Here is a 22,921-nt window from a genome sequence, read left to right as displayed (position 1 = left end):
GTTCCCCAAAATATTGTGTACCATAATAAACCTATCTGGGGTCAGAGAACAGAAAAGCCACTAAATACTTAGAATAGGCAGTGGTAGCACACACCTTTAATCCCAGAAAGTGAGCGTTTAATCCCACGGAGTGATGGTAGAAAGCAGAAAGATATATAAGGCATGAAGACCAGAAACTAGAAGCATTTGGCTGGTTAAGCATTTGGCTGGTCAAGCTTTTAGTATTTGAGCTGCACAGTTCAGTTGAGAGCCATTCGGATATGAGGACACGGAGGCTTCCAGTTTGAGGAAGCAAGACCAGCTGAGGATCTGGTGAGGTGAGGTAGCTGTGGCTTGTTCTGGTTCTCTGATCGTCCAGTTCACCCCAATACCTGGCTCAGGTTTGATTTTATTAATAAGAACTTTTAAGATTCATGCTACACAGGGCTTGTCTCAACTCCTGGCTAGAGTAGTCTGTGAGGCTGGATCATCTCAACCAGCCACCTTGAAACTGTCCTGAGTAGTTTGTAGCCCAAAGATGATCAATAATCTACCTTCCTTCCTTCCTTTCTTCCTTCCTTCCTTCCTTCCTTCCTTCCTTCCTTCCTTCCTTCCTTCCTATATATAAAGAAATAAATCCTTTCTTTTTTGTGTCCAAAGAGAAATCATGATTGAGAAGTTTCTATACAGGGCACTTGTAATATTTCTTGTAGGTACACATTAGAAAACAATATATAAACCTGGTGAGGTGGGTCAGTGTGTAAAGCACTTACCCTGGAAGCCTGGTTCCTAGGATTGAACTCTGGTAATGGAGAAAGGGGAGAACTGACTTTATAAAGCTGTCCTTTGTCCTCCACAGGTGCTCTGTGTCATGTACACACACACACACACACACACACACACACACACACACACACACACACGATCAACAACAAAAACAATAATACTGAAATAATTTGAAAATATCAATATACAATATTTCATTTGAATTTTTGAGATTTCTTGTAAGTATGTCATGAAGTATGTCTCATTCTGACATTTGCTTTTTATACTCAACATTATACGTTTTGATTCATCTACGAAAACCACACGTGAAACTACTTCTTTGATGAAAGTTATATATTTTTGTTATATGAGTAAATTTCATTCCTTCCTCACTGATGTCATTTATCTATTGTATACACACCTGCATCCCTTGAGTGCCTTCTGGTTTTCATACTTGAATTTTCTGAATGTAGACAGGGATAGAAGATTCAAAACAAGAGGAAGTAGAAGTGGTCGGTGGTCATGCAAATCACCACTTCCCTTGTCATCAGAGAATATTAAGGTAAAAGACAATTCTATGTGATTTCTATCACAGAAGCTACAGTCAAAGTGACTGACATTGGGCTGTAATAACCACACATTAACAACACTGTTGACAAGAGTGTAGGGAAATGGTGATGTTATAATTCCCATTTGGTACAAACCAACCACACAGAGAACTATTTGCATAACCACTAAGGAAAACAATTCAACTAAGCTAGTTTAGGAAATAGATCTAAAACTCCAGTGATGCCTGGGGAGCAAAGGGAGACTGGACAAAAGTAAGTCATGACTTCACCTAGCTCAGTCTCTGGCCTGAATGAGTCTAATCCTCATATTCACTGTGACACCTGTCACCTGCTCCTGCAAATGAAAACCCCTCTGCACCTCTGCCAGGCTCAGCTCCACAGCAGGGTTTTGCTAGAACCTCAGCTGCAGGTTTGGGTATGGGCTGCAGGTGCCTGGAGATCACTGTGTACTTGCTGCACAGAAGTAGGTGGCTGAGTCTCCAGGCTGAGAATCTGTGATGTGTAAGGAGAGCTCTTTCGTGCTTTTACTGAAGAAGACTGTGAATTTTCCATCTTCCTTTTTATTTGACACTAAATTTATGGCTATCAGGAATTCAAGGCCTTTACCAGGGAACTGCCGGTACCATGGGAAGTAGTCAAATGTGCTGTCCTCATAAGTGCAGTTCAGAACTGAAGTCCCTCCTTCCCAGACTGTCAGAGATTGGGGACTTTGTCTCACCTGCTGCTGGTCACGTCTGTCCTGCTGCTGGCCACTCACCCCTGAGTAGAGAAATAACAAATGCAATTAGATTCCAAGATATGTATTACCTTCTTGTGGTTTCCACATTTATGATTTTGTCTGGTGCCCCAGTTCCCTTCTGCCTCCACATTAATCCCGTATCGTGGGTTATCTCTTCTATGACTCACAGGCTAGGTAAAGGGCTAGGACTAAAAATGATGCTTTCAGAATCTTGTCCATTCCTCTTAGAGCTGAAGCTCGGTGAGAATTCAGGTGTCCTTTTATCTCCCCACCGAACACTTACTCCAACTTCACAGACACCTCAGTTCTTTCAACAGGCTCCACCCTTCACAAACACGTTGACTAAATCTATTTCTGAACTAGGAAGCACATCCCCATTTTTTTCAACTTTAGTGTCACTGAAAATACAGTCATTGAAAATTAGAAATTCCTTTCTTATAAGGAACCATTCATTACACAATGATAGTAACATGCTGTAGCTATAGCCACCAAGAATAGCAGTATAGACATGCTTTATTCATGGATCAATGTTGTGTTCAAGCCTCATCAAAGACAGTTCTTCTTGCAGTAGACAGGAATTAACATAGACACCCACTGGACAGTGTGCATAGAGTAAGAGACTTTGGGACATTCAGCCACAAATGGGATGTCTTCATCAACGTACTCCCTTCAAAGTTCAGGGATCTATTTAGAAGAGGGCTGGAAAAATTGTAAGAGCCAGAGGTGGTGAATGACTCCAAGGAACAGTGTCTTACAGACACAACAAGACTGGGGCATATATAAACTCACAGAGACTGTGGCAGAATACACAAAACCTGCAAAGGTTCAAAAGAGAAAAATCCAAGCACTGAGAAGGGGGAGTGAATATGTGTTCTCATCCCCAACAAAAAAAGCTATTTTAGTTGATACCTGCTAGGAAAGGGAAAATCAGTTTTCCCCAATGGAGGGTCACGAGGTATATCAAACCACATTCCATGGCAGGTCCCAGGCCCTGAACTCCACACAAAATGGGCTCTTTGCTTCATTTTGTTTTGTTTTGATATTTTCTTCTTATTAGGTTTTGTGCCTTTTGCTTTTGTTTTTTATTGGAGAGGGTGGAAGAAAGAGAAATCATGAAGTTGGGTAGGTGGGGGGTGGGAGAGGAGCTGGGGAGTTGAAATATGATCAAAATATATTTTATAAGAAAGTTTAAATAAAGGGTTTCTAAAGAAAGATTAAAAACAAAGAATGGAAGGATTGCCAGTGATTCAGCTATTCTACTTGTGGGTATTTATCCAACTAACTGAAGTCATCAAGCTAGAGATATACCTCCATATGCTTGCATATAATGAACCATTACACACTGGTTCCACAGCAAAACCATCATAGCTAAGCTGTCGAAATAGCCTGGTACCACCTGTCAACAGACAAATGAAGATATTGCATATGAAACAGGAGAGTATGTTCAGCCATGTGGAAGAATGAAATCTTGTCATTTATAGGAAAATGGATAGACCTGAAGGCTATGATATTAATCAAAATAGACACATAAAGAAAAATATCATATATTTGTTTTCATATATGAAAACTAGAAAAAAAAGAAAAAAGTAAAGGTACTCTGAAGATAGAAGCAAGTTTAGTTGAAGATGAGGAAGAAGTGCTTTGTATTTGCTGAGTGCCTACTGTATGGGAGTGCTCGGGTGTCTTTCTCGACAGGCACAGTTCCAATCTTCAACCTAGTCTCATCACTCAAGAACAGAAAACTGAAGCCTATCAAAGACACCCGAGTGTCTAGACAGGATGATAAAGGAAGGGTGTGGACACTGCTTCCTGATCCAGTCAGAGAAGATCCTGATGGATGAGAAGATTGAGCTGGCTTCAAACCATGAGTAGATTTTCTAGTGGAAAGAACACCTACATATTTACAGGCATAGGTTATATCAATGTGGCTGGAGATCAGACCAAGTGTGGGTGACAGCCTTAGAAATATACATTAGAGAAGGTGATGTGGCCCCAGCCTTGAAGCATAGCATGTGTCTTCATAGTGTTCACTTGCAAATTCCTATTTGTCCACACTATGGGTCCAGGATAAACAGGTATAATATAGGAAAATGCTAGATAGATATATGTATTTGTTGTTCTCTAAATATATTTAAGCAAGTTAGGAGATAATTTGTCTTATTCAGTTTTAAGAATTAAAATGTATTTATATAACTTACCTCTTTGCTCTCCTTCCTCCTATCTCTACTGTATTCCTGCCATTTTTCACTCCCCAAATTCATAAACTCTTTTAAAAATTATAATTATATATATATGTGCAAATAAATATATAAATGCAACCTGATGAGTACAGACTCTGTACTCATCTCTGGCTCATTGATGAGTACTTAGAAGAAAGACACTTCATCTCCTCTGATGCAGCTCTGCCCCTCTGTGGCCAAATGTGGAGGTTTCCTGAGCTCCCTAAAGGTTTCTGTGTAGAAACCCTGTACTGATGAGTCTTCTTCTGGCACCTCATGAACTTTGGACTGACAGCTGTGAAGCCTGCATAGGACTGGACTGGGCCCTCTGCATGGGTGAGACAGTTGTGTAGCTTGGTCTGTTTGAGGGACCCCTGACATTGAGAATAGGATCTATTTCTGGTGCATGAACTGGCTTTTTGGAGCCCATTGCCTACGGTGGTACAACTTGCACAGCCTTGATGCAGAGGGAGGGCCTTAGACCTGCCTCAGCTGAATGTGCTGGGCTTTGCTGACTCCCCATGGGAGGCCTTACCTTTTAGGAGGAGGGGATGGGGAGTAGGCTGGGGTGGGAGGAGACTGGGAGAAGAAGCAGAGGAGGGAGGAGAGGGAATCTATGGCTGGTATGTAGAATGAATAAACAATTTCTTAAAAAAAACAAAGAAAAAATTAGTTCATGTTGAGGGTAGCTACAGCACACTTTATCCCACACTGAGGTGTGACTTGGGGAATCTAAAGTCTTGCTTAGACTACTGGACACACCTGGGAAGAATGATGCTTCTGCAATGTGACATATGTACCATACCTGATGTGAGATCTTTTCTCAGCACACAGTGGGCCCACAGGCTGCATTTCTTCTTAGATTGTCCTTCTGCTCTTATTAAAGCTGAGTCATACAGACAGGAACGTGGCCCTATGTATTCTTTATATTGGATAATTGTTTGACCTTCTTCCCAGTACTTGATACCGTCATCATTTTACAGAAAGTCAACATAATAGAAAAATGGCTGGATTTGACTTGAATCATATATTCTTGACCCCTGATGTAGAGTGCCTTTCCATGTGTCTATTAGTAAGCCACACTCACTCTTTTTCAGAGTCTGCTAAAACAATTTTTCTATTTTCAAATATTTCAAATTCTTTCTCTTTTATCCAATAGGTATTTTTACATATTCTGTTTGAAGTTCTTTTTTGAAGTTTTTTTTTTTTCATTTTGCATACCAACCACAGCTCCCTCTCCTTCCCCTTCTCCTCCCCCTGCTACTTCTCCCTTCACTTCTCAGAGAGGGCAAGGCCTCCCTCCGGGGGTCAACAAAGTCTGGCATACCAAGTTGAGGCAGGACCAAGCCCCTTACCCCTGCATCAAAGCTGAGCAAGGTATCCCATCATAGGGAGTGGGTTCCAAAGCCAGTTCATGCATCCAGGATAAGTCCTGGTCCCACTGACAGGGGCTCCACAAACAGATCAAGCCACATAACTGTCACTCACATTCAGAGGGCGTAGTTGGGTCCCAGGCAGGTTCCCTGGCTGTCAGTCCAGAGTCTACGAGCTCCAACTAGCTCAGGACACCTGTCTCTGTGGTTTTCCCCATCATGATCTTGATCCCCACTCCCCTTTGCTTATATAATCCATCCTCCCTCTCTTCAACAGGACTCCAGGAGCTCGGCCCAGTGCTTAGCTGTACATCTGCTTCCTTTAGTTACTGGATGAAGGTTCTATGATGACAATTAGGGCAGACACCAATCTGATAAAGTGTTTTGAGTACTTTCTATTGGTTGTTTGTTTGTTTTGTCAAAGACTCTCAAACCTATTCCTAGAGGATTTCAAAGCAGTGCTGACTAAAGTTAAGGACTGATCAAAAAATGGAACATTAACTCACAATAACTAATTAGAAGATTTAGTAGATTCACTTTCTCTCAGAAGTCTACTATAAATTCAATGGAATATCACAAAACCTCCAAGAATTTTTTCTTTCAGATATCTATGAACTAACAACTTATAGGTAAGTGCATAGACTGAAGGGAGGATGCTTTTGTGTGAGGTAATGAAGGAATACCAGAATAGGGGGAAAAGGGCTTTATTCCAAATAAAAACAAAGTGTTCAGAAATCCACAAAGGAAGTGGAAAGGATACCTGAAAAGTGAGAGATTAAAAGTAAAAACCAAAAACAGAGAAAGACACGTCATAGAGAAGTCAGCCTAACAGTGTCAACCATGAGAACATCTAGTTGGAATTTTAGGGGCAAGCGAGAAATAGTTTTCAAAAGATAAGCCAGACAAAATGCAGATGGGAATGCTTACCCTCAGGATGAGCCCACAGCAATGCTAAGCCTTGAATGAGTTTTGTGAGTACTGGATGGGGTAGTGACTACTGCAGTGGACTGCTCAGTGTTAAGGAGAAATCCTTTCTTATCACTTCTGTCTTTTATGGTTTGATATTGCTGCTGTAACAGTTTGGTTTCTCCACTCAGAATAGGACAGGGGTTGAGCATTCAAAAATAGGATGATGAGTAAGAACTGGAAGAGACTTCTAAACCAACAGACAACACAAATCATAACAGACAGTCACACACAGGAAACATTATGAAGAAAGGTAATAATCTTTCAAAACACTGCAACTCAACTACTAAATGCAAAGATACTGAACAATGTAAGTTTAAGATTAAGAATTCTTTGAGATTTTATTTTATGTGTATTGGTGTTTTGCCATGGGTGTCAGGTTCCTTAGAACTGGAGTTACAGACAGTTGTGAGCTTCCATGTGGGTGCTGGGAATTGAACCCAGTCCCCTGGAAGAGCTCTTATCCACTGAGCCATCTCTCCAGCCTCATCTTTTTGAAAATTTTTATCAGTTCTTTGAGAATTTCTTACAAAGTGTTTGATCATATTCACCTCCTGAACTCCTCCTAGATCCATACTCCTTCCCTGTTTTTCATCCAACCATCCAGATTTGTGTCCTTTTTTTTCTTTTTTTACCCATCGAGTCCAATTTGTGCTATTCTCCGATGTGTGGCTTTCCACTGAAGTGTGGTCAACTTAGCAGGGCATCTACACTTAAAACTGACACTCCTTCTTCAAGTGTCAGTGGCTCCTTGGTTACAGGTAGGCCTTTGTTCCCACCTCTCCTCTTCCCTTTCTATGTTGGGATTTTATTTGGTTTAAGCTTGCATGGGGTATGTGCATGCTGTCATAATTGATGAGTTCATATGTGCAGCTGCCCTATTGTGGTGATATTTTATTTGTGCTCTAGCAAATAAAACTTATCTGGGGATCAGAGGAAGAGCTAGCCACTAGATTAAAAATAGAGGCTAGGCAGTGAGACAGTGGTGGCACACATCCTTAATCCTATCACTTGAGAGGCAGAGATCCATGTGGATCTCTGTGAGTTCAAGGCCACACTAGAAACAGACCCAGGCAGTGGTGGCACACACCTTTAATCCCAGGACTTGAGAGCTCATGTCTTTGTTGGGAAGGACACATGCCTTTAATCCCAGGGAGTGATGGCAGGAAGCAGAAAGGTATATAAGGCATGAGGACCAGGAACTAGAAGCTTTTACGTAGTTCAACCGAGATCCAGTGAGGACTCAGAGGCTTTCAGTATGAGGAAACAAGATCAGCTGAGGAGTTAGCAAGGTGAGGTTGGCTGTGGCTTGTTCTGTTTCTCTGATCTTTCAGCTTTCACCCCAATATCTGGCTCTGGTTTTTTTTTCTATTCATAAGACCTTTTAAGATTCGTGTTAAAGCCCTATGTCCAGAGGTTTACTAGTCTGGGGGTCCAGCCCTCAGAGACACTACCCAGGGTATCTTCAGAGAATGCTTCTCAGGAGCTAGGATTGAAACATTTCTAGAATAACTTCACACAGTATCTGAGGATCATTTTTTAATTCTTCTTTAATTCTAATCCTCTTGTCGTGATTGTCTATAATTTCTTAGTCCTAATTCTTTAGTTTTAGTTCTGTAGTTCTAAATCCTTTTTTAATTCTCTGTTTCAATTCTCTGTTCCAGTTCTCCCTAGCTTCTTGTTCATCTAACTTAAATACACTTTTTTTCAGGAGGCTTGAAGCAATTACAAGAGTTACATCTCATTGGTCAAAAGCACATTCCTTAGGTAAGTGATAAGGGCAGAGCCATTTACCATGGCAACACAAAGTTTCAAGGGTTCTGGAGTAAGACCCATCAGGGCCCAGTGGCACAGTGCCCAGTGAGATAAACTTTGAGACATAGATCTTTATCAGGTAGATATGGCAAGCAAGTGGTTGACACGATTTTTTAGGTTGCTTTGTGTTAGTAACCTTGGTTAGACACCTGTGACTCTGACCTTGTGCACGACTGCAAAGTTTTATACTTATGATCAATACACAGAGGTATTTAGTCTAGTTTGAACTTATTCCAAGGTAAAATGAGCTAATTGTGTGTATGCAGTTTGTCTTAGACTGAGGAGAAATTGTTATTTTCCTGTGTTAGTCTGAGTAAAAGGAACAAAGCAGGATTTTAAGTGTACTACAGTACTCAAGGGACAATAGATCTAATTATGAAGCATATCCTAGTATATTTTCTGTATATCAAAATTATACAGCTTAATGGGAAATCATCTTTCTGACCATCCATGGATATATGTGCCCATGAGTTTGAGATGTAACCATGAGATTACATATACACATCACATAAGTTTACTCATTACAGTGAAAGTATTGGGGAGACAGCAAAGCTGCTTTTGCACAAGTGAAATTGCAGACAGGAGCAATAGCTTCCAGAGTCCATGGTCCCACAGGCCATGCCTAGGTGCGATTCTCCCCCATCAGAGAATCATTCCTCTGTTGGGTTGGCATCTGAATACCAGTTGCCATCTGCTGCAACTCCCATGGCCTCTAACACAGAGGATGCCATTTCCTTGTATTCATCTACTGTCTTGGCTCTAGCAGTCTTTCTACACCCTCTTCTTCAATGACTTTTGAACCTTGAGAGGAAGGAATATGATAAAGATATCCCATTTTCAGCTGAGCATTCCATGGTCACTTATTCTCTGCACCTTGACCACTTAGTTGTGCCTTTCTGTGTCAATTGACATCTACTGCCAACAGAAAGTTCTCTGATGAGGGCTGAGACATGCATTAATCTGTGAGTTTAATGATATCACTAGGAGTTGGTTTAATACTATATTCATGTAATGATACAATAATAGTAAGGCCTTCCCTAGTGCTATGACCTGTCTAGTCACAGGTTCTTAGCCGAACAATAGTGACAGGTACAGGTTTCACCCTGTGAAGTGGAATTTAAATTCAACTGGAAAGTGGTTGGTTGCTCCCATGATATTTGTACTGGTATTGCACCAGTGTAATTCTGAAACATTTTTGATATAAAAGACCAATGACCTGAAAGAGTAGATGAGGTGAATCCAGGAGCTGGGGAGGAAAGTCAGCAGCAAAATGGAAAAAGTCAGCAAAATGGAACAATAGTAGAGAAAGACACAAAGAATAAATAAAAAGAAAGTTAAAAAAAAAGAAGAAAAGAAATTGGAGTGGTCTCACACTAGCAACTTAACAGCACATCTGAAAGCTCTAGAACAAAAAATGAAGCAAGCATGCCCAAGATAGTAAGATATAATCAAACTAAGGGCTGAAATCAATAAAATAGAAACAAAGAGAACAATACAAACAATCAATGAAACAAAGAGTTGGTTGTTTAAGAAAATCAACAAGATAGACAAACCTTTATCTAAACTAACTAAAAGATAGAGAATATCCAAAATAACAAAACCAGAAAGGAAATAAATAAAGGGGGGGAAATAACAACAGATATGAGAAATCAAAAGAATCAGTAGGTCACACTTCAAAAACCTGTGCTCCACATAATTGAAAAATCTAAAAGAAATGGACTATTTTCCTGATAGATACCACTTACCAAAGTAAAATCAACATCAGATAAACAATTTGAATGGATCAGTAACCCCTAAGAGAATATAAACAGTCATTAAAAGTCTCCCAACCAAAAAAGCCCAGGGCCAGATTGTTTTAGTGCAGAATTCTACCAGACTTTCAAAGCTAATGCCAATACTACAATACTCTGCTGTGGGATGGTCTGTATGTCAAATTGCTCTGATTGGTCAATAAATAAAACACTGATTGGCCAGTGGCCAGGCAGGAAGTAGGTGGGACAAGGAGAGAGGGGAATTCTGAGAAGCAGAAGGCTGAGGCAGAGAGACACTGCCAGCCACCGCCATGACCAGCAGCATGTGAAGACCCCGGTAAGCCACCAGCCACATGGCAAGGTATAGATTTATGGAAATGGATTAATTTAAGCTATAAGAACAGTTAGCAAGAAGCCTGCCACGGCCATACAGTTTGTAAGCAATATAAGTCTCTGTGTTTACTTAGTTGGGTCTGAGCGGCTGTGGGACTGGCGGGTGAGAAAGATTTGTCCTGACTGTGGGCAAGGCAGGAAAACTCTAGCTACCATACTTCTCAAATTATTCCACAAAATGGAAACAGAAGGAACACTACCAAATTCATTTTATGAGGCCGCAGTCAACCTGATACCCAAACCACACAAAGTTTCAACAAAGACAGAGAATTACAAACTAGTTTTCCTCATAAACATTGATGCAAAAAGACTCAATAAAATACTTGCAAACCAAATGCAAATCCAAGAATACATCAAAAAGATCAACCACCATGATCAAGTAGGCTTCTGGCACTTTCTTTTGTTTACTTTGGCTAAAGTTTTATCAATAATGCTCATTTTTCCAAAGTAGTATTCTTTACTTATTATTTTCATAATTTCTTTACATTCCTATTTTATTAATTTCAGAAATGATTTTGATTATCTCTTCCTGCTTACAGTTTGTCTGTTTAGTTTTCCCAGATCATCTGTCTATTGGTGTGAATGAGATAACAATATTACCCACCATCCCTGTATTGGAATTGATCTGTGGTTTTAAGTTGAGTACTGTTTCTTTTATGAAATGAGCGATCCTGTGTTTGGTGCATATAAATCACCCTGTTGTTGGATTTTCCCTTTAATATATTAAAAATGTCCCTCCTTGTGTCCTCTGATTGTTGTTCTTTGAAGTCAGTCCTGTCAGATATTAGAATAGCTACACATCCTTGTTCCTTGATTCGTTTACTTATAATACCTTTTTTGTCCTAAGGTGGTGTCCATCGGTCCTGAGGTGTGTTTTTTGGAAGCAGGAAAAAGTTGGATCCTGGTTTCTGATCCAATCTGTTAGTTTGTTTCTCTTCATTGAGATCATTAATACTAAAGGTTATTATTGAAAACGTGTATTTGTTACTGTCATTTTGTTGCTTTTGTGATTTTCTATTAGACCTCTTTTGATTCAGTTCCTGAAACTTTTTTTAAATGCCTTCTTGAGCCTGTTTAATCATCTCTTCAAATTTAAATATTATCTCCAGCATCTTCTGTTATTGGTTATATATTATTTAAGACTTTTTTTTCTTTCTTTCTTTTTTTTTTTTTTTTTTGGTTTTTTCGAGACAGGGTTTCTCTGTGTAGCTTTGCGCCTTTCCTGGAACTCGCTTTGGAGACCAGGCTGGCCTCGAACTCACAGAGATCCGCCTGCCTCTGCCTCCCGAGTGCTGGGATTAAAGGCGTGCGCCACCACTGCCCGGCCATATTTAAGACTATTTTTAGTGTAGAAATTTTTTCTTTTTACTTAAATTATGGCTGATAGCTTTGCTAGGTACTATCTTGGCTGGCATCCATGGTCTTTCAAAACTTGTAGAGCATCTGCCCCATGCCTTCTGGGTTTCATGGTCTCTATTGAAAAATATGCCGTTATTCTGACAGGCCTGCTTTTGTATGTGGCTTGATCTTTCTCTCTTGCTTCTTTCAATACATTTTCTTTGTTTTGTAAATTTAAGTTTTGATAATTAAATGACATGGGGATTACTTTTCTGGTTCTATTTGATGTTCTGTATTCCTCTTGTATCTTGATAGGCATCTTTTTCCTTAGGCTAAGGAAGTGTGAATTTACAATTTTGTTCAAAATATTTTCTGTGCCTTTGATCTGAGTCTCTTTTCCTTCTATACCCATTATTTATACATTTAAAAATACTAGTTCAGAGTTTCTATGTGGGTCTCCTCCTCCTCACTTTCTCCTTCTCCTCATTTTGTCCTCCTTCTATTCTTGATTTGACATTTTTTTTTCTGAGCAATTTAGTTCCTTTACCTTAGCTCCAAGACTTGGTATTCTTTCTTTCACTTCATCCACTCTATTTGTGAAGCTTTCCTCTGAATATTTTTTGAATTCCTGAACTTTGATTTCAAGTTTAATTTAATTTTGTTTTTTTTTCAGAAATTCTATTTATTAAATTCTGTTTTCATACTATGAATTATTTTTATTATTTCATCCAATGGTTTATGTTTTCGAGTCTTTATTCCAGCATTACTCCATATCCTTTTGAGTTCTTTGATAATGTTTATTGTTGCTATTTTGAAATCATTGTCTTGTATACCGCCTAAGTCACTTTTCTTGGGGGGGGGCATTAGTTATGGTAGTGCTATAATTTTTGGTAGAGCCTTATTATTTTGGTCATTCATGTTTGTGTATTTGCAATAGGACCTAGGCATCTGGAGTTGGGTCATTGCTACTGTGTCTTGGTATGGTAATATCTTTATTTTGATAAACTGGTGTTTGAAGCTATATCTTCTATTATTCTAACTTGTTAGAAAGTTGACTAGCTAGCTATAAGGGGTTCAGGGTTTATTCTTTGGGAAAATCAGTGTTGATGTTCAAAGGGGTTAAAGTTCCAACTCACCTCAAGCTAAAAGAGGTTTCTAAACACAGGAGCAGACCCTCTGTAGAGGGGTCTCACAATTAGACTTTTGGTGTTTGGGAGAGGTGCTCAGGATTTCTCATAGATAATGGTTGTTGTTGGAATTGGTGATTCCTCAGATAATGAGTAATGGTGAACTTGGTTTTCCCACATAAAAAGAGGGTGAGAAAGGGGGGCAAGTACGAGACACAGGATCCTCAGGTGAGTCTGAAAGAGTGGGTCTAGTACTCCTTCCTGGAGAGGGATAGGTTTTTTTTTTTGTTTTGTTTTGTTTTTTGCTTCAGGGACTAGTAGAGTTGGTATAGTAAGTCTGGTGTCTGTCTAGTGAAGGATTACAAACAGTGAGGATGGGTAGGGTTAGTGTAGGTGGACAGAGTTGAGTTTGGTGGTGAGTCTAGTGTTCCAGGTTGAGGATGGGGGCAAGAGTGCTCATTGCATCTGGATATGTTTGTTTGAGAGAACTGGAAGTCTCTACCTGAAAGAGGGTATGCCAAAAGATGTGCAGGAAGGCAGGTGGTTAGACACCACATGTCCCTTAGCAGATAGCGGGTGTGTGGGAAGTTGCTGGTTTAGTGCATCTCCCTAGAGAGTGGTGGTCCTTGGGATGAAGGGATAGGTTGGATAGTGCTGTAAATCTGGTGTATGCCTAAAGGAGAAACTAAGGGTGTATAGATGGATGGGTGAGGTTGGCAGGGTGGGTGGAGTTCAATTGGAAGGGTCTACGTACTTCAGCTAGGGATGGAAGTTATGGTTGCTTGGTCGGAAAAACGAAGCTAACAGCATGGGCTGGACATTCCTACCTAAGTGAGGTGTATGGAAATGTTCACAGGAAGGCAGCCAAATAATCAGTCGCAAAGTTAGGGACATGACATAGATCAGTGGCAGAGTTATTTCCTGGGTTGAATACTAAATAAATTAAATGTTCTGCATTAGGAAAATACAACACTTATATATTTACCTAATAACAATCTTTCAAATACATAAAGCAAAAACTGACTGAGCTTCAGTAGAAAGAGATCATTTAACAATAACAGTTGGAGACTCCAGTAACTTACTACTAATAATAAATAAGAACACTGAAAAGAAGAAAAGAAAATAAACTATAAAAACATTATGAAGCAAGGAGAACTCACAGATATTCATCCAGTCAAGATCATGTTTTTAAACATGCAGAGACCACTCTTCAGAACATGGCAGGTTCCTAGTTCAGGGAAACTCCAAGGATATGAACAGGACTTAGGCAGGTGAGGGAAAAATATACCATAAGTGCTGCTCACATCTGTTTAACAGCATAGGAACATTTGGGGGTGTTTTCATACTGCGTCAATAGGTCAGGTGCATGTGTCTGCCCTTGCTGTGGCCCACTGTTGAAGCATGATCTTCATAATAAAAACCTGGAGTCAGATATTGATGGTGAAAGCTGAAAGATCAGAGAAGCAGAACAGCCAGGCACCTGAGAATTCTTACCTCTACGAATCCTCAGACAGAATGGGGCTGAGATCCTGTCTTCACCCATTTTATATTCCTGTCTCTACCTCCCTAGTACTGGCATTAAAGGTTTGAGTCTCCACTGAGTGGCTCTGTTTCTATTTTACACTGGTTCAATCTCTTGTAGCCCAGGGTGGCCTTGAACTCCTGATCTTCCTGCTTCTTCCTCCCAAGTGCAGGGATTAAGATGTGTGTTTCCACTGCTTGGCCCCTATGGTTAACTAGTGGCTAGCTCTGTCCTTTGATCTCCAGGCGAGCTTTATTTGTCAGAACACAAACAAAATATTGTACAACACACTGTGGTCAGGACTGAATGTGCTTGAGACCCAACTAAGCTGCATCACTGTCCACAGCAGTTTTATGTAGATGACTGCCTTTGCCTTTCTTTTCCTTTGCTCCTTACCCTTTACAACTTTAGCAAACTGTGGCTTAAATGATCATGTTGATTCAGTAGTCTGATCAGCTTCTCTGTTAGTTCTAACTTGAACATTACTGCTTCGGAAGGAAGTATTAATTTAGAAACGAAGATAAAAAAGATAAAAGGGACATTAAACTAGACAGATGTTCTGTGGTGGCTTCCTGATGTCTTGTGACTGAGAAGGGCCACGCCCACCCAGCTGAAGGTTTGTGTACTGGCTGCAGGTGTGTGGGGAGCACTGTGCACTCATAGCACAGAAATAAGTGCCTGAGTCTGTGGTCTGAGAGGAGGAAATGTACAAAGAGCTGCAATATTCTTTAGCAACTGTCGTGGACGTCAGTCTTCCACTCTGCTTTGTTCCAGAAGGATTGTAAAACAGGCTCTTCAGATGTCCCCCAGGACTTTGGTGAAACCACTGCACACTGCTCAAAACTGTGGAAAAATTGCACTGCAGCTCTGCACGCTCTCCCTCCTGCAGAACCAAGGACACAGGACTCTGCTCCACTTGTTGACCTTTCACCCCTGGTTAGAAACAGAGAAAGAGACACAGATGGGGTCACTGAGCATCCACAGAACCCTGAACACACCCCATGTCCTCTGAGAAGGTGGGAACTCTGCAGGACTCCTGAGCTGCTTCCCCACCCTCCATGTGCTGACAGAATCCTCTCTGTCCCCTGAATGTGAACAGCCAGACTCACAGCAAACCTGGGTGCACAGCAGCCCCAGCAGAGAGCACAGCAGCCTCTCCATGGTGCTTGTCTGGCTGCTGGAGACAGAAGCAAGGAACCAAGGCCTGGGCTGTGGTGTCAGGATGACTGTTGAATGTCCCTCCTCCTGCCACCAGTCAGCTCCACCCAGGAACCCTGCCAGGCCAGACACTGCAGAGTTCCCTCCCAGCCTTCTGAGCCTGAAGCTCCTCCCAAACCAGCCCTGCCTGAGAGTCTGGGTGGAGCGCTGTGTGTGTGTGGGGGAGATGGTCCTTTTTTGATGACATTGGGATTGTAAGACATATGAGAGACCTTAGAGGAGAAAGGGACCAGTTTCTCTTAAGAAGAAAATGTCTCACAACTGTATCAACAAGAGCCTGGGGAATGGCATAGAAAGAATAGCTACATATTATATCCAGAAAATAGCCACCTGCTCTGACTAAAATATCTTTACTGACCTATGAATTAATTTAAAGGAGATGCTCCAATCAAACAGAATAACAATATTATAATTATTATGTAATATAGTTCCTTTTCTTGGAACAGATAAAAATATTTACATTGGACACTCCTGCTACAACCAAGGTTTGTGGTAAATCTTTTTAAAGGACCCATAAGGAGAAGATGGAGTGGGAAAAACAGGTCAAAGTCCCTAAATAACAGAGTGGCATGGGCAGCAGCTCTGATGTGCTAGAGCACATGGTAACTGTAGGGACAATGCACCGTGCATGCATTTGTAACAATAGAGAAAGGGTTTTAAAGTTTTACAGAACATGTCAAATCCCTGAGAGTGCCTGAAACTGGGACCCTGGTCTTTTACTCAGCAAGTCTCAGGTGGTTTGTGTCCAGCTCTGTCCTTGTGACTCAGGGCAGAGGAGCACCCAGCTCCCTCAGTCTGATTGTCAGAGATTCCTGAGGTCGAAGGAGATTCCATCCTTCCTGCATGTAGTCTGATTTTTTTTCTTAATTAAATCATTCAAAGTGGGAAGATCCACTTCTAATCCAGATCTTTTGAGATGTGAAGATACATCTTCAATCCAGATCTTTTGAGGCAGGAAAACCCACCTTTAATCTGGGCCACCCCTTCTGCTGACAGCCTATAGAAAGGATGTGGAAGAAGGAAGCTTGCTCACTTTGCCTGCTTGCTTTGGCTGGCAAGTCCAGTCCTTCTAATGCCATTCCTGGCATTATAGCCTACTTCTGTGGGATTTCATCATAGACTGAAGACCAGCTGAGACATCCAGCCTGGTGAACTGAACAACTACTGAATTCTTGGTCCTTCTGTTGATAGACAGCCATTATTGAACTAGCTGGATAATAGCCTGCAAGTCATTCTAACAAATTCATACACACACACACACACACACACACACACACACACACACACACACACACACACCAGTTAGTGGGCTAGCCTCTGCCCTTCCATAGATGGGACCCCCTAGTGAGTTAATGATCCCGGTGTGAAGCACTCCAGGAATTCCAGGCATCTTAAACTGAATAGTGATGTCTTTGTCAAGTTGATAAGGAGTCTATTCTACAGTAGATTTTGTCAACTTGATACAAACTAGAGTCACCTGAGATGAGGGAACCACAATTAAGTATTTTCTTCCTTCAGATTACCCTGTGGACATGTCTCTGGATTAGTGATTGATCTGGAACTGCCCAGCTCATTGTGGATAATTCCACTCTTTGGCAGTTACCTGGTCCTAGCTTGTATGTGAGAGCAAGTTGAACAACCACAAGAAGGTAGCCAGAAAGCAACATTCCTCACTGGTTATACTTATTTTTTAATTTTTACATCCTGACCACAGCCTCGCCTCCCTCCTCTTCCCCGACTCTTTCTCCCATCTTCCTCCCTACCCCCCAGCAATGTACCCCTCCTCCATATTCACTCAGAAAGGGCATTCTCCTGGGCATCAGCAAAGCATGGTCTATCAAGCTGCCATAAGGCCAGGCACCTCCCCCTATATTCAGTCTGGGCAATCCAGCATGAGGAATAGGTACCCAAGAACCAGCCAAAGCACCACCAAAGCAGCCCCTGCTTTCATTATCAAAAGTCCCACACATAGACCAAGCCACATAACCATCTCATATATTCAGAGGGCCAAGGTCAGTCCCATTCAGGCTCCCTTGTTGTTGAATATTATTTTAAGATGTGTTATATTTGTTTATGCTGTGGAATATTTGTTATAGATGCAAAGGTGTGTTGTATTCTTTTATGTTGCATTTGTTTAACTGTAAATCTGTGTTACTTTGCCTGTCTAAAACACCTGATTGGTCTAATAAAGAGCTGAACCTCCAATAGGTAGGCAGGAAAGAAAAATAGGTGGGGCTGGCAGACAGAGAGAAGAAATAGGAGGAAAAAGCTAGGCTAGAAAAAAAAGAATAGCAAGGAGCAAGAAAATGATAAGGAGAGGAGGATACCAGGGGCCAGCCACCCAGCCACATAGCCAGTCATAGAATAAAAAGAAAAGGAAATATATAGAATAAAGAAAGGTAAAATACCCAGAGGCAAACCATAATTAAAGAGAAATGGGATAATTTAAGTTAGAAAAGCTGGCTAGAAACAAGCCAAGCTAAGGCCAGGTATTCATCAGTAAGAATAAGTTTCTGTGTGTTTATTTGGGAGCTGGGTGGCAGACCCCCAAATAGGAAAAAAAAACAAAACAAACAAAACAAAAAACAGTTACATTTTGATGTACCAATGTGAGGCTCAAATATGCACATAGGGCTGGAGAAAACTAATAAAAACAAAACAAAACAAAAAATGGATAAGGCTCCTTTAGGAAACTCTGCCATAGAGCAAAGCACTTAAACAGTCTTTTTCACATTAAGCAGAAAAAATTAAGTGAACACTTGTGACAGTGCAGGTCACTGGCATTCCAGAGTTGGGGACTGAATGCAGTTCTTGGTCACTTACCTCTGACCAGGCCCGCAAGCTTTAAGCTTGGCTCTCAAAGACCCAAGAAGTGGGCACAGCCAGTCACTAAAGCCATGGCAGACATTCTAGCTGCTGCAGCTTAGCAGTTTAAAGGCTCACAGGTCAATAAAAAAAGTAGAGATATGCAATAAAAGAAGTCCAGATGGAAAAAACTCTAAACAGGTTCCAGTATGTTTAAAAATGGAGGTTTAAGAAAGAAAGGATAAAAGATATAGACAGTCATAGAAAGAAATAATAGTTTAAAAATAATAGTCTTTAAAAAGAGAAGTAAAATTATACATATATACATAATACATACACACACATACACATATATGAACAAGCTGTGTAGAGATAGAAAATACACAGGGAGTCTCGATCTCATATGTTGCTGTATTCATCTTGAATTTTTTGTTGCTGATAAGCAAATGACAGCTGCCAAAAGACATGGGATTGAAAGAGGGACTGATGAAATAACCCAGCTTAGATATTTTAAGAATGCCTTAACTTTAAAGTGGAAAACAAAAAAAATGTATTTGTCAAATGGAAGTAAAAAATGCCTTGGGGAAGAGTTTTTGCTTTTGTTTCCACAGGGTGTGGATTCCTTCAGGATTAATATGGATCAGGTTTGATTGGAGGAGACCTCCTGAATCTCAAAGGTTACAGCTGGTCTTCCTAGGACTTGGGCAATATCTCAATCTTCTCAGGGACCCCTAAAGATGCCTTCATCCATGAACAATAGGAAATAGTCTAGAATAGATGGTGCCCACACTCCCAAGTGATGGGGTGGATGGTTGTTGGTTATTTGGTGGGTTATGGATGTTTGTTATCATTTAGGGGACACTTGGAATATAGGATAAAGAGACAACTACTAATCTCAGATATTTTACATTGACAAAGATTTTGGTGTATTGATACATATTTAACGTTATTTTTGTTATATTGCATATATGTTTCTCCTCAGACTCCCAGGACTCTCAGATGTTTGTCCATGAGTCTCTGAATCTGCCTCTCTCAGTGACTGTATGAAGACTCTCTGTTAACAATTGGGGTAGTCAATAGTCTGATCACAGGGAATGGCCAGTTCAGGCTATGCATCCACTGCTGCCAGGAGTCCTAGCTGGGGCTATCCTTGTAGACTCATGGGAGTTTCCTTTGTATCCAGCTTCTACCCAACTCCACAAAGCCCCCCTTTCTAGTCATCTCTTTCAACATGCTCCTCCTCCACACCTCCCCCCAACCATGTCCCTCACTTTCCCATGCCTACCCACCCCCAGTTTACCTAGGAGATCTCTATTTCCCCTTCCATGTAGATCCATGTGTTTTCCCCCTTGGGCCCTTCTTGTTACCTAGTCTCTCTGAGGCTGTGGATTGTAGCATGGTTATCCTTTACTTTATAGTTAATATCCACTTATGAGTACATACAGTGTTTGTCCTTCTGGGTCTGGGTTACCTCACTTAGGATGATTTTTTTCCAGTTCCATCCATTTGCTTTCAAATTTCCTAATGTCATTGTTTTTGACAGCTAAATAATAATATTTTGTAAATGTACCACATTTTCTTTATCCGTTCTTTGGTTGAGGGGCATCTAGGTTGTTTTCAGGTTCTGGCTATTACAAATAAAGCTGCTATGAACATAGTTGAGCAGGTGTCCTTGTGATATGATTGAGTACCCTTTGGGTATATGCCCAAGAGTTGTATCACTGGGTCTTGAACACATTGGCACAGGAGACACCTTCCTGAGTAGAATACCAGTCACACAGACACTAAGATCGACAATTATAAATAGGACCTCATGAAACTGAAATGTTTCTATAAGGCAAAGGACACTGCCAATGGGACAAAAAAGAAGCCTATGGGAAATCTCACATTTGACAGAGGGCTAATCTCTAAAACATATAAAGAACTCAAGAAACTAGACATCAAAAGAAAGAAAGAAAGAAAGAAAGAAAGAAAGAAAGAAAGAAAGAAAGAAAGAAAGAAAGAAAGGAAGGAAGAAAGAAAGAGTCCAATTAAAAAAATGGAGTACGGACCTAAACAGAGAATTCTCAATAGAAGAATCTTAAATGGCAGATAAACATTTAAAGAAATGTTTATCATCCTTAGCCATCAGGGAAATGCAAATCAAAATGATGCTGAGATTCCATCTTACACCTGTCAGAATGCCCAAGATCAAAAACACAGATGACAGCTCATGCTGGAGAGGATGTGGAGAAAGAGGAAATCTCCTCCGTTGCTGGTGGGAGTGCAAACCTGTTCAGTCACTTTGGAAATCAATATGATGGTTCCTCAGAAAATTGGGAATCCTTGGTTCTGCTTTAGTTCCTTCCTGGAGTTCCTGCCCTGACTTCCTCAATGGTGGGCTATAGTCTGTAATCAGAAATAAATTCATTCATTTCCAAGTGGCTTCTGGTCCATGGTTTATCATAGCAACAGGAAAAGTGACTAGGACAGTCATATATTAAGGAAAATATATTTTCTAAGGTGTTAAGCTTGTGACTTCAAAAAATGTTATGAACTGAAGATGTATGCAAAAAAACCTAGAGTGAGAAAAACCCAGCATCTTAATATATTTTAAAGGAACCTACCAGAAATACCACAGTTCAGAAAACTATGCAACATTCTTATTGCTAAAGTTCTAAACATCATCAAAATGCACCTGAGTAGAAATTTGATTGATGGTGCTAAGAATAAACATGGCATTTCTTTTTCTCTCTCCATAGGAAGTATTATAAATGTGCTGTCATATGAAGACCTGATTAAGAATTATCGAGTCCAAAAAGAATTACAGAAGTAAATCAAGTAAACAAGACTATTATAGCAGGCCTGAAACTTAAAATTTCCAGTTCACTGCATTAACTCAAAGTCAAATTCAACATGTGTCAAACCTACTAGGGACTTAGTTACCTATGCAAAAGTCTTTTCCCCATTCTTATGAGATGTGACCTAATCCAAGGATTGACACTTGTCATATAGTAGGTGCTGCCCACAGAAGATTATGCCAGGCTTGCACACCAGGGGGCAGGAATCATGAGCATCACCTTCCATTCTACTACCACAGTTCTAGTTCAAGCAAGGTATTGTGTGTATTAAATTACGTAAATAAACATATTGGTGAATCAAAATAATTATTGTAAGCTTTAACAGGTACCGTTTAGTGAAGCAATTTTATGCCAAAGGAAGAACATAAAGGACAGAATCCTCCTCAGACCAACCAGAGTGCACAGTGTGGCAGCAGTGAGTGAGGGTAGAAAAGAACATTGGAAGCAGCTAGGGAAGGGGAGATACAGATTCCAATACTGGAAACTGACAGGAAATAAACTATGGCTCTGGGTTAAGTAACCAGACACAATGTAAAACAGCTAAAGGCTGTACAACAATGAAAAAAAAATGCTAGTCATAAAATTCAGTCCAACTCAGACATTCACTTCAGCCAAATCCAAAACATGTTTATGGCCACTTTATCATCACCTAGAAAATTAAAGTTGTGCCGGGCAGTGGTGGCGCACGCCTTTAGTCCCAGCACTCGGGAGGCAGAGCCAGGTGGATCTCTGTGAGTTCAAGGCCAGCCGGGGCTACCAAGTGAGTTCCAGGAAAGGTGCAAAAGCTACACAGAGAAACCCTGTCTCGAAAAATAAAATTAAAAAAAAAAGAAAATTAAAGTTGTAATAATTGGCATCAGCCAATTCTAAGTGTACATAAGTTCATTAAGTTGTATAGATTTTGGATCTGGTTAATTTTGGTGTGTGGAGCTTATTTATTTGAAAGGTTTTAAAAGTTTATAAAATGTGAAATGAAATTGTAATAAAGAAGAATTTTGGGGAAAAACCTTCAAAATATTTTACTTTTAAAAACAATATAAAAATCAAGACCATGTGCACATACCACTGGGCTCTTCTTGGGCCTAGACCTCAAAGTAAGGGACTCTGAAGGATATGCTTCATTTATCCTACATCAAATCTTTTAGATCATTTATCACCTATGTGATCCCAAAACAAAAATTTAATATATCAGTTTATCACATTAATACCCATAGTCATATTATTGATTTTTTAACATGAGGAAGGCTAGCACTGAGACAAAACAATCAACTTTTACAGTCTAAGCTAATGCATAACTTATCCATTATCTTATCAGTGGACGCTAGGACACCCATTTCCTGGCTAGAGGGAAGAGTTTAGCAATTAGCATAGATGTACAGGTATTTATGTGGTATATTGACTTAGGGTCTATTGGATATATGTCTGAGTCATATAGATGGGTCATATGGCAATTCTAATTTTAATTTTTGCAGAACCTCCATACTGACTGGCATAGTGGTCAT

At 40.4% G+C, this 22,921-nt stretch overlaps 1 protein-coding gene across 1 annotated transcript in view; it reads right to left on the bottom strand.

Annotated features, from left to right (window-relative positions):
* The window catches only part of LOC102917268 (M1-specific T cell receptor alpha chain-like), a 775,359-nt gene that overhangs the window by 530,415 nt on the left and 222,023 nt on the right, over nt 1-22,921 (bottom strand). Inside the window, exon 3 of the mRNA XM_076544981.1 lies at nt 477-483. Within this exon, the coding sequence (XP_076401096.1) occupies nt 477-483 (7 nt within the window). The remainder of the gene's footprint in view (nt 1-476; nt 484-22,921) is intronic.

The sequence above is a fragment of the Peromyscus maniculatus genome, chromosome 9 (assembly GCF_049852395.1).
Source record: "Peromyscus maniculatus bairdii isolate BWxNUB_F1_BW_parent chromosome 9, HU_Pman_BW_mat_3.1, whole genome shotgun sequence".
NCBI classification, from domain to species: Eukaryota; Metazoa; Chordata; class Mammalia; order Rodentia; family Cricetidae; genus Peromyscus; species Peromyscus maniculatus.
The sequence above is the reverse complement of the archived record's forward strand: the minus strand, read 5'-3'. Positions and strand labels throughout refer to the sequence as shown.